The sequence below is a fragment of the Colletes gigas genome, unplaced genomic scaffold (genome assembly GCF_013123115.1).
Source record: "Colletes gigas isolate AHSC1104 unplaced genomic scaffold, ASM1312311v1 Colletes_gigas_Sc00014, whole genome shotgun sequence".
Lineage (NCBI taxonomy): Eukaryota > Metazoa > Arthropoda > Insecta > Hymenoptera > Colletidae > Colletes > Colletes gigas.
The window spans coordinates 2,479,454-2,494,674 of NW_025106643.1; the positions used below are offsets into that span (position 1 = coordinate 2,479,454).

Genomic DNA, 15,221 nt, shown 5'->3' on the forward strand with positions numbered 1-15,221 from the left:
AAGTGTTCTCTTAATATTTATTACTTTTAGGAGTTGCCCAGTTTTCTCTGTTTAACGCCACGTCGGACCATTCTGACCATAATATAGAATCATCAATGATAGAAGGGTTAAATTCAGACTCGGCAACTTTCTTAGATTTTATAGACATGTTTAAATAGTATGAAGTGAGGAGATAGTAGCAACTAACGATGGAAGACGATAGTCCTTTTTTTTTTTAATAACATTTTATCATAAAAACAACAGAGAAATGAAATATTCCTAAAAGTTCTGAAAAAAGTATATATTTATTGAATCTCTGTATTATACATAACTATATGAAGATGAAGTGCGAATCTATGTCAAAAACAGACTTTATAAAAAATTACAATTTAAAAAAAAACTCTATCTCGTTAGTAGCTACACCGCGACAACGCCATCGCATTTATTAAGAAACTAAACATATGGAAGATATATAATTCAGTACAAATATAACTTCTACAAAAAATAATATTCTCGATCTCACTGTCTCTCTCTCTCTCTCATTCTCATTATATCAACTCAATAACGAATCAATATTTACATCAATCCTATCAATGATAACGATGAACGATGGCTGGTATGTTTTACAACGTCGGAACGAAGTTTAACCCGCAGGTTCACAGTTACATAATTATTTTCCCCCAGACAACAAGAAAAATAATACTACTTGTACATCAAGGAATTACCATTAGCCCTCGTTTGGAATTTTGTACGATACTAGCTATCATTTTTTTTTATTTTATCTTCAACAATATTTAAGATATAGCTTTTATAGTCCCTTCATCAGGCTCGGTTTAGTTTTATAGTCGGTTCCATAGTTAATTTTATTAGTTCTATACACGTAAGCAGGCATGAAGTGTTTAAACCTCTCAAAACACACACTTAGGTCGTCGATAGAATCTCGTAAGTATTAAGGCATTGTTCCGTTCTTCCAATCTTTTCTTTTTTGAAGAAACATTAAAAATTGTTTATAGAAGCGTCCTTTTTTTTTCTTTTGATAATCGTCTTATCACGTATTTAAAGATAAATAACGTCGAGAATTTACAATAATTTATAAGTTACTTATCTAATAGATAGGTTTAAGGATATAAATACAATGGAATATTCGATGGAATGTTGAATATGCTTCTCTAATGAACGTATTACTGCGTTATCGTATTTCAAAATGGTGTTTTGGAACACAAGGAGATCAGGCGATACATTACGCTGTATCAGATTGTAAGTTAGAGAATCCGTATAAATTATATTCTCCTGTATATAATTAAGTTCGTTAATAAGTGTCAGCGCTTTGGAGTATCGTTAGTACTATAGAATTTAGTTACATAGTTAGGTACCATTGAAATTAGTTTCACTCAAATTTCACGATCGTGATCAACGTTTTATGTATTGTGCTCCGCTGACGAAAAGTCCACCGACAGGAATGCAGATCTAATTGGTCAGAGTGGAAGGGGGCACACCTAACCTCACATATACTTTGGGCTCTAGCATACTATTCGCTACGGTAGCCACCCATAAAATATAGACTGCGTGACGAGGAGCGTACTAAGATTAAAAGAAACAATACGAAACGAATTACGTCCATCCCGGGAGACTTCTAATCAGCGGAGTCCTTGAAATGCGCAAAATATATGAACGACGAAAGATAAAAATGGTAATCGTACAGGTTACCAACTTTTAATGACCCGAGCAAAACGCTTCGCATTGGCGTACGTTCGTCAACGTACAATAGAGAAAACAGTAAATACAGAAAGGTACATACAAATAACAACGACCAAGAACTTTCTTCCTTACCCTCGGTATTTAGTTTTCAACGCATTAATGTTTGGCACCAAGTAGACAGCACGCCAAGGCGCACTTTCCCGCCATTTGCAAAAATAAATTGTGCAACACCAGATATGCAAAAGAAGAATTAGTAGACCTTCAGCACACGATACCCAACAACGTGATAACTCTTCTGATAATCGAAAGTACGTTCGTGCCATTCATGCTCTCAGCCTGGCAGTGCTTATTCTGGTCAAGAACGAATCTTTTGTACGTCATAAATTATTGAACCATTTCTTAGTTGCTGTTGAGAAACGATATACTTCAAAAATACTAATATAAAATTATTCTCCGTTTAACGTTGCATAACACATCCCGAGCGTTTAAACGCATAACTTAGGCTCGTATGTACAGCATTTGGCACCATATTGCGGACACTCAAGTAATGAAAAAAAGATCAATTCCAAGTAATAAGTGGGGAACTAATAACAGTGGACGGTATTATAATACCTTACAGTTTCGCTGAATTTTAGTCATATCCATGCAATGATTTTGTAGACCATAAATGTTAAATTAAGCACTGAACGTTTTGTAAATTATAATATAAAAAGAAATCGCGTGAACGAGTTGCAAAATTTCAAGTACAGTAGTGCCCACTTAAGTGTCCGCGGTTATCTTTAACGCCAGTTGTTATCGATACATTGTATATCTCACTCATATTTATCCTCTTTCCTCATTTCAATTCTGAGATCATTTAAGTGAGCACTACTGTATATGGTGTTACCATAAGACCTGACGCGGTTATTTTTAAGTCGCTTCCCGCTGTTAATATTTTTAGTAAGTTTTACCAGGCCCTGAAGCTCTTTGATCTTCCATTCGTCCCGCCTGAAGTCTTTGAATTAAAGCAAAAAGATCTTCTTCGGGCACCGTCGAACCTGCTTGAGTTCCATTAGATCTTTGGCTGTGTTCCTCTTCAGCATCTTGCACTGTCGATGGCGCAGGCAAAGGACTTCGCTGATCCTCCAAACGTGAACCCTATTTAAATTTAAGAAAAGCTTCTATATCTCTCTAAACTCTCCTATGAAGCATAGTACATACCTGACACCTCACGAGCATCTCAATGAAGGAATCATCGGCATCTTGATTAGTATTTAGGCCAGGTAAATAAGGCAGCGTCACTCGTTGCTCGTCCATTCTTTTACTTTGCATTCCCGCGATCAGTTCCAACAAATCTTCCCCGTCCCTGAAAATGCAATCGATGTAGTTTAACATACAATAACAATAAATAAAGTAACATACTTCTTGTCCGAATCGCACGCTTCAGGCGTGATTGCTCTGAACTTCTGACTGCAATGCGTGTTCAATGCACAACGTTGGTCGTCCATTCTACCAGATTGAAAACGAGACAGAAGATCAAAGAAGTTATCCTCTTCTTTTTGACTAAGTTGCGATGTTATGCTATTACTTTTCTCGGTTTGAGATTCAGCTTGTTCTTTCAATTTTGCGTCCGGCGTAAGCTTGATAAGGTCCAAATTGTCCATACTTTCTCGTCTAAGTCTATATCTACACGGCGATGATATATTAACGTTTGATTCGGAATTGGTTGAATGTTTGTGTCCAATATTTTCCTTGTTATTCTCATGTTGTTGCCCTTTTTCCAAACCCAAAATCTTTTGCAGGTCATCGACGTTCATTTGTGCTGTAGCTTGTCCCATAGGATCTTCCAGTTCTTTTGAAATGTTTAAGTGCAGATTGGCATAATGTAGTGCCTTCTCATGATTGCCCATTGCTGCATAGGCATTGCCCAATGACCAACAAGCACGGCCTTCCCCTACGCGATCTTTAAGTTGCTGTGCTATCTCAAGATGCCACAAATGATATTCTATTGCAGTTGGATAATCCCGAAGAAGAGTATACGTATTTCCTAAAGAATAGCATGCTTGTGCTTCTACCTCTCTGTCCCCTAAATCCTGTGCAAGATCTAGAGTTCTCCTAGACCAAAACAATATTCAATTTTAATTATATTTTGATGTACTGGGTAAAACAAGGAAATGCAATTGGAATACACACTTGTAATGTTGTGCAGCCTTTTCAAATTCACCGAGAAATATATGTGAATTTCCTAAATTACTATTTGCTCTTCTCTCAGCAGCTTTGTCACCAAATTCTCTCGCAATTTTTAATCTCTCATTGTGATAAAAAATTGCTTGTTGAAAATCACCCAAAAGGTAAAACGTATTTCCCAGGTTCCCGCATGCTCTACCTTGTGCAGCAGAATCTTCCAATTCCTTCATTAACTCTAAATTTTCTCTACAAAACCAATTCACACCATTTACGTATTTGCTACAATTTACACTTACTTCGCAACTCAAAACTACTGATGCTACAATTTTCTTACTCGTAATAGCAAACAGCTTGTTGCAAACACTGTCTGACATCCTCAGAAAATTCACCAGGATCCTGATGCCCTACTCTACTAGCTTGTTTCCCTTTTGCGTGATAAACATTCCCTAAATTGTATAATGCCCTTCCTTCGCTAAGCTTATCGCCAATTTCTCTTGAAATTTCCAAGTGTCTCTTACAACAAATCATAGCTTCGTCGAACTTTCCCATAACCTTCAGTGTGTTTCCTAAGTTTCCACTAGATTTAGCTTCTCCCAATTTGTCTCCCATGTTACGTGCAAGTGTCAAATCCAACTTGTGATATTGCATCGCTTTGACATAATCTCCCAAGTAAAAATATGCATTACCCAACTGGCTATAAATTGCACTCAATATCCGTAAGTCGTCCGTACCGGCTTGGATCGCTGCTTGAAAGAATGCCACCCCGGATTTACAATCTCCAGCCTTACACAGACGCTCGCCCTCGAGCGCCAATTCAAGGCACATGTTCCATCTTTCGCTATTCTGTCAATTATAAGATCATTTACCTTACATCTACCTATCATTAATTCAAATCATGCTTTTGAACATTTAGAGTATGTTTGAATATTCTGAGATATCGATAAGAACATAATCACAAAGTTTTCAATGCATAGTCGTGACATGTTTTAAAAAAAAAAAATATGGGTAGGGTATTGGAATGATCATGGGAGTGGCTAAATATACAACTTCAATGCTGATTGCTGACAGGAGTTCGCAACAATATTTCACATTCCATTCTGTCAAAGTACATAATACAAAACGAAATAGGTTCTTGAGAAATATATAAAGAAACATATACATGGTAGATTAAATAAAAGAGAACTTGTATAGTATATTTCTTTTATTGTTAACGAAATATTTTTTCATTATTTACAAAAAGAAATTATAAATGCTGTAATATTTGAATGAAATGAATGATCCGAAAGAAAACGCGTTTATCGAACATAGCGATCCAATGACAAGACTAATATGAGTCACACAAGGACAAGTAACAATTAATGTGGTTCACTTACTTGCCCTTCTGATGATAAGTTTTCAGCGCTCGCACTCAGAGACATCGTACTCCTTCTGTCTTTGTTCCCTTTGCAAATTAACAATTGATCCTTGCAGCTTTGGGGCCGTAAATAACACACGCCTTATGTGCACGGTAGGCGATTATTTGGGGTATGATAATAATTCGGTAAACACGACTTTTCGCGCATCATGATTTTCACGTTTCCTATTCCACTGCTTATTCCCTCACATAATTGCATCTGCGTACTTTACGCGAATAAAATACGCCGTCCCTTTTCCCTCCAGCCGGAGCCCTGCACCGATCCTCACTCTTTCAGAATGCAACTGACCGAAAATTGAGCGTCCAAACAAATGGCGCTTGATGCAATTTATCCACGCAATATCCAATCGCGATTCATTAGTCATTTGGTAACAAATTTAAATTCTCTATACAATGTTTCTTGGTTATGTACGCTCAGTGTGCATTAATAACGCGATTTTACTAAGCAAATTACATATCTTATTCTCATTTATTCAACAAAGCTGTAATTAAATGTACTTGTACACAATTTTCTTGAAAATGAACGTAGTATAGGGATGTGTAGGGATATACGAGATCCCCATTAACGACACGTGTTCCTTGTTCCTTGTATCGACTCAGTGTGATAGTCATAGTTCGTTATTTGAAAGTACAACCGGTTAAAGTCCTGAGTTACATTTCTCGATTTGAAGATGTATATAAAGTCTATAGTATTAGGATTTAAATCATACGGAAAGAGAATCGAAATAAATGATTTAGTCTAATGCAATCACAGGATTTAATTCTGGCGGGAAATCTAACTTTCTGGATGCGATATGCTTTGTTTTGGGAATCACACAACTTGGACCGGTATGTTACAGTTTCTTTGAGTCACATCCGGTTTAGAATGTGCTTGGAACATGATTATCAAATAAATAAATGAAATAAAAGGAAATTTTAAATATACTTCCATAACTGACTTTTATATAATGAAACCTTTATTTATTTTTTTTTTAACCATCTATTGATAAGAATCACAGCGGGAAATTGGTTAAGGAAACACGGAAACGGTTAAATCTTAAACGTAAAATTTTAGTTTACATATATTAATATTTTCAAAATATACAGAATTTTATTTGTTAATCATGCAACATTAGTTATTTATATATTTGTTTTAAATATATACATAAGTATTTCACGAAAGATGTTCAAATCTTTTAAAATATCAACTGTTATAGTCTTAGAATGTATTTGCCAGACTTGGCCAATTAATATCTTTAAAGAAGGGATGCTCTTTTATCTCAGGTATTGTCATCCTTTCATATGGTTGATATTTTAATATCTGCAGATTTGTAAGACTTAATATCAATTGTTCTATATTTAATATTAAATAATGGATTATGTAAGTACTTACATTAAGAAGCAAAGATTTTGCATTCTCTGATAACTTGTTGGGAATGTTAATTATGGAATGTGACTGAAATACACACGGGTGCTTTGTCTGAAACTTCTGAAATGCAAAAGTAGTATCTTGTATCTCTGTTGCATCATACTTATTGTAATAAAATTTATTTTATTTTGACGTACGTTGCCTGCTAGTAATTCATACAAGATAATGCCAAAGCTCCAAATATCCGTAGAAGAAGTAAGAGGAATCATAGGGGGAAACATACATAATTCAGGAGATGCATACGGATGCTTATATTTCAATAAGTCTACGTCGTGTATGGGTATAACATATGTCAGTTGAACATGTCCATGATCATCGAGTAATATGTTATCCGGTTTTAAATCATAAACTATAACTTCTTGTTGGTGCAATGCTTCTAACGCTAAAAGTATCTCAGCGGCCCAGAGGCGAATTACATTTTCTGGTATTGTCCAAAGTTCCTGTTCAACATCCAAATTGTTTTCCGTAGATTCCATTGACTGTGTAGTATCTATGTATCGTATCTGTTGATCATTCGACGAGCAATAATCATTTTTTTCAGATTTGTTATAAGATTCTATCAATCTATTTAATTCACAATTATTGGCAAAGTTAGTAGATTTATTACTATTTTTATGCCGTATTGTGAGGTGTTTGCCAACAGATTTTAAATTATCTGTCGAAGAGCTCGTCGACTCTTTCTCATCAAAACTAAGATCTCTACAACTATTGCTCAATGATGAATTATCAGTACTACATTGACTTCTTATTTTGTTAATATTGTTTAACGGTAAGTAATTAGAAATTATCACATTCTTTTCAGGTAGCTTTTCGATAACGGTAGTTTTATTTATTCCATCAATTTTTAACGATATTTCATTAGTGGTTACCGACGCTTCGTTCCAGTCTTTAGATTGAGACCTACTGTTTTTCAAATTTAATAACGTAGTGTTATCTTCATGATTCATCAAATAATCAGATTCGCGTAATCGATTAGCGACCGAATTACTTTCTTTCAAAGTAGCGTTAACCGATTGTAACAATATTTGTGCTTTTTCTAATAATTGCGTGGTAGATACATCCATAAAGTTTTCATAGTTTCCTTCTACCGTCGCTGGATCTATCTCCATTTGTACTTTAGAATTTGTACTAATAAAGTTTATATTCTCTATCGATGTTATAGCGCCTTCAATTTCATTTTTCGAACCATTCTGTTCTAAAATAATATTATTATCACTGACCGATTTTTCACTATTATTTTCCACAATCATTTTATCACACATCTCATTACTATTGGAGTTGTAATGCGTTGTTATAAAATTCCATAACTTTCCGCGGCTGTAACACAATTACAAGATTACATTTTAACCCTTTAATTACGAGGATTAATTGATGGTATTTCTAATGCTTACCTTAGATACTGCAAAATTAGGAATGCTGTCGTTTCTGTTTCAATGCATGCATGTAATTTTACCATATATGGCACCTGTCCACGTAATATATAATTACTAATATTTTCTTTATTTGTAGATGATTTTTCTATAGCCTGAAATTTAAAAAACATAACTATTTAAGTTTCTTCAAAAGGACTAAGGGTAAATTATTTAATTTTGGAATCATATACTTTCACAATGTTGAGGCAATTTCGATGGACATCCTTCACAAGCATTACTGATTCAATTATTTTTAGTACTTTGTAATGTTGGAGTTCTGAGATAGGTTTACATAATAACGAGATATTACAATTCAGATATCTATTGTAAAGCTTCTCAGCGCGTTTCAAGTACTTTGATATTTTTTCTTGAATTATTTCTGCTCTCATTTTATTCGAATCATATTCAACTCCAGATCTTAGACTGGAGATGCCCATTTTATATTGGGTAAATGCTTCTTCGTACTCTGTGAGATCTTCATGTTTAAAGGCCGCACTCATGTGTGCAGCAGCAACCAAAATATATTGCGAAGAATCCGGCCACAATTGCGATAAATCGGAGCCATCGTGTGTCGTTATCGATGAACCCAAATCTTCCGTAGCTGTGTTGATTTTTATATTACTATTTGGTGTTTGTACAATTATACAATCGTTTTCGTTTTTAACGTTACAATTTGTGTCTTTATAATAATTATTATTCTTACAAATTAATTGATTATCCTCCAAAGCGGATACAATTCTCTCTGAATCGCTATCTTTTACAAATAAATTATTAGCTTTACTTTTTGTCATGGTAGACTTCTCAATCTCGGTTTTATAATCCGTGACATTTAATTGCGTAGATTGTAACTCTTTAGGCTTGGATGCCTCTTGAGACTGTTTTGTTTCATCTTTGGGAACAGAGATAGATAATATGGAACAAGAATTTGTTACAGAATTTTGGATACTTTTAGGTTGAAAAATACTTTGCGAAACATCATCACTGGGTAGAGTGTTTATGTAAGTACGATGGTCATCTTCCGCGGATGTGTCGGAACTAAGAGATTGAGAACATTCGTTTAAGGAATAATCCGCGTGACTAGTTTCAAAAAACTTTATGAAGGTATCGCTAGAATATAAATAAGAGTGCCTTCCTATAAATTCTAAAAACTTCAATGCGCTTTCCCTCCTTTCTTCGATTACTTCTGTTTCGAACCTGCCAAAGAATTTCGGTTTTGGAAACGATGGAAAGCTTTCTTTAATTTGAGATCGTGAGCATAATACACTTAATTCTGTATGAAGTTTCTTGAAATCATTATAACGCTTCCATACAGATACTTTGGAGATTTCTTCGTGAGAAGATTTCAAAAATACCTAGAAAATATGGACTGTTATAAATTATAATTCAATTACATTAACAAATTTAAAATTTTTTAAATGAAATGCAAACTTGTAACAAAAATTATACAGCATTTCTTACTACAAGAATCAGTAGACATGAAACGTAATCAATTTCAATTCTATTCACATAAATTGCAAACTATCCAAACAAAATATTACCATGCATAAGCAATTTAATTCATTTTTCAGTTACTTTCGTTCAACGTGACGCAAAAAAAAAATTTCAACTAAAAAGTAATATAAATTCTACTGTATATCATACCACAGATGTGACTTTGTAAATAGTGAAGCCTTTCTTATGCCGTGCCGTTTCAGGAATAATAAAACGCCTCACCCATTTGTCTCTCTTGGGTGCCATCGTTCGCGCAATTAAACCGTAAAACCAGAAGTACGATAAATTTATCAGTTTATCGCATTAATTTGCGTATTTCTAGCATCGTATTTTCATGTGTCTGGCTTTTTTCTTCGTTTGCGAGGCATGTATGTTACAATTGATTAATTGTAAGTTACCGTCGCTCGCATACACTCTCATTTATCGATGTAAGAAATATACGTATCGTTCGAGGCGCGTAACTCTTTACGATACATGTATTTCTACGGATCTGACTGAAACTGGCATTATTGTTTGCATAATTTAAGTCACAGTAAACGAACGCTGAAACGTGAATTCTCTGCCTTTCGGTTGTTTTCGAAACATAGTCGTTGGAAATGTAATAGCTAACTGGATTACAACATTACTATTATGATTTCATGTCAACGATGTCTTGTTTCACTATTTACGTATTGCGAGCGAACAGTTCAGAAAATCGGTGAATCCATTTCATTCGAACTTCTCTCTTTCTCTCACCAGCGGAATTGTATCGCGCGTGCGACAGTTGTCAGACTAATGAATAATTGAATATGTATAGAATTAAATTAATGTTTCTATTCGTATACGTAAACAGTGCTATGGTTTGTTCCTTCTGAAGACACTAACTTTTACAGCACAACTGTTTTAATAGAGACTATGCGTTTCGATCACTCGTCACGTTTTCTAGTGTTTCGATCCACTGTGCATCCAATCACATCGTCGACAAACCTACAACTAACAATTATACTACATCCCTGATCACGATGACGTGTAACATAGCGAACCAATGGGATTCCAATCATGCTATGATCTATAATTCATTGGGATATATTTATGTTTACGTTGAACGAATAATAATCCATTTATGGTGGTATAACATTTCATTTTGAATGTGCACTAGTGTAAAAATTTGTTACTAAATGTAAACGAATGAATACGTCTAATAACAAAAGTATCGTGAATCTAGTAAGTATGTGTGTATACGTTACACACGTAAAACATTCCTTATGTTTATATTAATAAACAATTAAAATCATAGTACGTATTTTCTGTGCTTCTTATTCCCATCTACCTCTAACTTACTTATTTTTCTACACATTTTCTATGTAAATACTTAGTTATAAACGATTACTGGTATGCGATAGGTATTCTAATCATCGTGCTAAAAATTTTGCGGGAATCCGGGTGGAAGCTGCTTCGTCGAGGTCACCAATGTGGGAAAATGTCACCCACGTATCTCTAGATTCCAGGAAGGGACTCATGAGAATGAATAAACGAATACGTCCAGCGTAACGGTAACAAAGGAACCGTTTATTGGGGGGAAAAAAGACTGGGACGCGTGAACACGTCCGCCCGCTACGAGAGCTGAACAAAGACTGGCTCGCCGAGTCGCCGTGCCATGCGGCTTCGCGCCGAACGCAACATGGCCGCTTCCCCCACTCTCGCAGCTAAAAAAGGAGGGAAAATCGCAGGCCCTACTGACGCCATCTATCGTGGATTTTAACTACTAAAATCGTGCCAAGATCACAGAATGTTATAGGAGCTACACGGAGTACAGGTCCCCCCACTTCTGGTACCCCTGTTACCCATAGTTTGATTGCTCACTAATCACACTTTGAATTATGAACTTTTAGAATTTATTAATATAGTATAAGCCCTTGGCAATTCTAAAGTTCTAAAAGTTCATAATTTAAACCCAGGAAAAGAGTAATTATTAAATAATCGAACTATAGGTAACAGGGGTACCAGAAGCGGGGAACCCCGTACTCCTAATACCTCCTATAACATTCTGTGATTCTGGCATGATTTTAGCAGTTTTAGAATCCACGATGTTAGATGGCGTTTTACTCATAATGTAACCTACTGCATCATGTTTATACGCAGTATTATAACGAAATGATTTTCAGTAAGAGTAAATAAACAAATTTATCTTCCATGGTGTATGCAAATTATTCGAGAATTTGTTGCGTCCTACACAAAGAATCAATTGTTATAAAAAAACATGGATTCTAACGAAATATTATACTGTTTGACAACAGTTAATAAAACAGATGATGGTATAAATACTTTCCTCTAGGTCAAATGATTAATATGGCTCTGTAAACATTTTTAACGTTGTTCCATTATTTTGTAGAAGAAATTGAAAATTTTGACAGTAGATTGCAATGTGTTGTGCAAAAAATACTGCCCCTTCTAACAGAATATGACAAACAGTTCATATTGGATGATACCAAAGATGAGAATGATTCCTTAGATATTAGGTGGGATATAGTAAAAATGTTTTTCTAAACATTTAAAAGTTTATGATACAAATTATCTTTCATACTTTCAGATATCAATATCTACGTGCAATTGTGTGCATATTGCAGAGTATGAAAGCATCAGAAATTACAAATGATGAGTCCATATTCAGTGTTAAGCAATTTCATGTTTTAAAAGTTGCCATAGAATTACTAATTGCTGTAGGAATTATACCTGGTCTTTTACCTGGTGTTGGAAATGACATGAGCAAACTATGTCCCAGAGCTCTGCAGATATGCGAAGAGAAAGTATCAGACTTGCAGGTGTGAAAGTCTTTGAATCGAATGCAGTTATAAATTATAAATCAAAATGCAAATACATTTGCATTACTTTTATTTCAGAAATATAAAAGGCTAAAGTTTGCAGTAAATTCTCTCATGGGGTTAAATAATGAAATTACGTTTCGTTCTGCAATATTTACTCAATTGGGTCCATTATTAGCTTCACTTCTACAATTATGCCATGCTCCATTAATGAAACCATGCAAAGAATTTGAATCAATAAAACGAACAGATACAAGTAGAACTGAATTTAAAATGACTACAGATTTGTATGATAAATTAAAAAGAGATCAAGAGCTGTTTACTCCTTTACTGCACCAATTGTTAAACAGCTGCCCAATGTCTATGGCTATGAAAGAATTGATGGTGATTCTTGGTATCAAAGGAGCACCAAAATGGCTACAAAAAGAAACTCGAAAATATTTAATTCAGCAAATTATGCAGCCTAATGGAATTGTTTCATTAGTGACTGTTGTTTGCGACGACATCTTGGATTTTGGGGAGCATTGGAATAAACTGGATACTGTTTCTAGATTAATAGCTACATCACATGGAAATAATCCTAAAGAATATTATCAAGCTATATGTCTACAAGTATAGTTTACAAAAATGATTCATAATGATTTTTTCAAATATTTTGTAACTTTCAAATAAGTAATGCATTTGTTTCAGATACTAGATCTTTTAACATCAAAATCGATAAAGCATTCGTCGACAATAGCGAACTATTGCATCATTGCTCTGCACGAATACAATCCTGAGATTTGTATTAAAAATATTATGGAAGTAATATGCGAGCCATTATTGGCGGAGTTAAAAAATAAGCAAGATGTAATAAAGAGCGAGAGTGAGGTGGAAAAATGCATCGAAATTTTGATGAAATGTTTCGTAACCGTAGACGTCCAATTTAAACAATTGCCTTGTAAACTCTTAATGAAAGTAGCTGTTCCACTGTTTTGCTTGTATAATAATGTCAGGCAAAGTGCTTGTTCATTGAAGTCTAAACTCAAACAACTTATACTGAAACTTTTACACGAAGAATCATCGAGATCCGACCTTTTCGCTGAATTGCTTGGACACAGTCTAACCGGAAATTTTGGTCGCCATTTGGTATCAAGGTTCGGACCAACAGGCGGAATTGAAATTATAGGAACGGATACAATTCTCAAATATGAAGAGTTCGCAGACAGTCTGCGTGATTTAACATCTACCACCAATGTATTATCAACCGAGCTATTTTCATATTTATTAACGTACTTGTCAAGTTTGATAAAATCGGGCCTTGAAAAGGAAGCTCAAAATTTACTAGAAACTGAAGACGATATTATGGAGAGAATCGAGAAACACTTGACGGCCGTAAAATTGTTGTCAAATTTAGCCGACATACCTGCCATACAAGAGGCACAAATAAAAAATCCAGAGTCGATATTGTCTTTCATAAAATTGTTATATAAACAGTATATTAAGAACAGACAGAATCCGTCTGAAGAAGGCATCTCTGAGGTATTGTACGTTAGTATAATGCTGATAGAAATGATCGTAAATGTGAAAGAGAAACCTGTAAATTGGCCAGCATTTGATGACTTTGCAAAATTTTTAAAAGAGTGTTGCACTCTATCAGACATTCCAAAGCAATTGCTGTTATTAATGCAAAAGCTAATCGAGATCATAGAAACTCAAGGACAATTAAAACAGAAATGTTATCAAGATTTATCAGTGGATTCTAAGGCGTCGAACATGTTTGATGACGCGCTTAGGGATATTGCAGATCCATTACTTCCTATACGCGCGCATGGTCTAATAACATTGACCAAAATGATCGAGAATATGGATCCATGCGCTACAGCCAGAAAATCGATTATCTTGCAATTATTTAAGGTTAGTAAAATTAATCGATCTTTACAATCGATTCTAATTGTATACTGTATATTTTGTGCTACAGGAAAATTTAAAACACGAAGACTCATTTATCTATTTGGCAGCAATCAATGGATTATGTGCGTTAGCTACGTCGTATCCACAAGTAATTATAGAAACTTTGGTAAAAGAATATATTAGTATGGCTGATCGTGTTTCAAGTGGAGAAATAACGGTGGAAACTAGGCTCAAATTGGGAGAAATACTCGTAAAAGTAACGCGAACTTTAGGTATGCATATTTCTCTTCCATTTGGTTCTAATAATTAATTAATTTGTATTGCGATAGGTGAAATGGCACCAGCATATAAAAACGTATTAATAAACGGATTCTTATGTGCCACGCGTGATACCGATTCGTTGATACGCGCTTCCAGTCTTTCCTGCTTAGGTGAATTATGCAAAGTGTTAGGCTTTCGATTGGGTGACATTCTCATCGAGGTATGTTGCGCAGAATTCTGAAATGCAGAAATTTGAATTTTATTCAAACAAACATTTTCAGGTGATTTACTGTATCAGCTGCATAATAAAAACGGATAAAGTTCCCGAATGCCGACGAGCCGCTGTTATGGTTGCCACGTTGTTGCTACGTGGTCTCGGAAGAGACACGTTGACTAGTCTTGGCAAAGATTTAGTCGAGCTGTATCGTGGACTTAAACATTTATGGAAGAACGATGAGGACCCGGTGCTACGTTTGCACGCCCAATTGGCTCTCGAAGAATTGGACGACATTGTTCGAGATTTCCTATTTTCCCCATCGAAACTCGAGAAAAGAATATTTCTGTTAAATGAATCGTAATTGACGATCTTTGTAACATTTGTAACGATTTATTTTCTATAAAGTATATTAATTATTTAATCATTCTCGCTTAACGTATAATTTATTAATTTCGAATCGTTTATTTCACGCGAGACGTTG

The 15,221-nt window shown here is 34.9% G+C and overlaps 3 protein-coding genes across 4 annotated transcripts; 1 reads left to right on the top strand and 2 right to left on the bottom strand.

Annotated features, from left to right (window-relative positions):
* Positions 1 to 1,189: 1,189 nt before the first annotated feature.
* Positions 1,190 to 5,563, bottom strand: LOC122399696 (G-protein-signaling modulator 2). The gene is made up of 6 exons (XM_043400578.1): positions 5,217 to 5,563; positions 4,178 to 4,686; positions 3,850 to 4,089; positions 3,079 to 3,771; positions 2,878 to 3,022; positions 1,190 to 2,814 (listed from the first exon to the last, which is right to left on the bottom strand). The coding sequence occupies exons 1-6, from the start codon at positions 5,259 to 5,261 to the stop codon at positions 2,614 to 2,616; spliced, it is 1,833 nt and encodes a 610-aa protein (XP_043256513.1). The 5' UTR covers positions 5,262 to 5,563; the 3' UTR covers positions 1,190 to 2,613.
* Positions 5,564 to 6,415: 852 nt separating this feature from the next.
* On the bottom strand, positions 6,416 to 10,526 carry LOC122399548 (ribosomal protein S6 kinase delta-1). 2 transcript variants are annotated; one of them, XM_043400304.1, is made up of 7 exons: positions 9,719 to 10,526; positions 8,781 to 9,429; positions 8,269 to 8,678; positions 8,057 to 8,190; positions 6,803 to 7,982; positions 6,630 to 6,725; positions 6,416 to 6,557 (listed from the first exon to the last, which is right to left on the bottom strand). In XM_043400304.1, exons 1-7 carry the CDS (start codon positions 9,812 to 9,814, stop codon positions 6,456 to 6,458), a joined length of 2,667 nt encoding a protein of 888 aa, XP_043256239.1. In that variant the 5' UTR covers positions 9,815 to 10,526; the 3' UTR covers positions 6,416 to 6,455. The 2 variants fall into 2 exon arrangements, with proteins under 2 accessions (XP_043256239.1, XP_043256238.1); XM_043400303.1 differs by having other exon boundaries at positions 8,269 to 9,429; positions 9,719 to 10,525.
* A 1,183-nt stretch (positions 10,527 to 11,709) lies between these two features.
* On the top strand, positions 11,710 to 15,151 carry LOC122399569 (transport and Golgi organization protein 6 homolog). The gene is made up of 8 exons (XM_043400336.1): positions 11,710 to 11,862; positions 11,940 to 12,066; positions 12,138 to 12,369; positions 12,448 to 12,981; positions 13,060 to 14,265; positions 14,330 to 14,534; positions 14,592 to 14,743; positions 14,805 to 15,151. Exons 1-8 carry the CDS (start codon positions 11,808 to 11,810, stop codon positions 15,099 to 15,101), a joined length of 2,808 nt encoding a protein of 935 aa, XP_043256271.1. The 5' UTR covers positions 11,710 to 11,807; the 3' UTR covers positions 15,102 to 15,151.
* Positions 15,152 to 15,221: the final 70 nt, after the last annotated feature.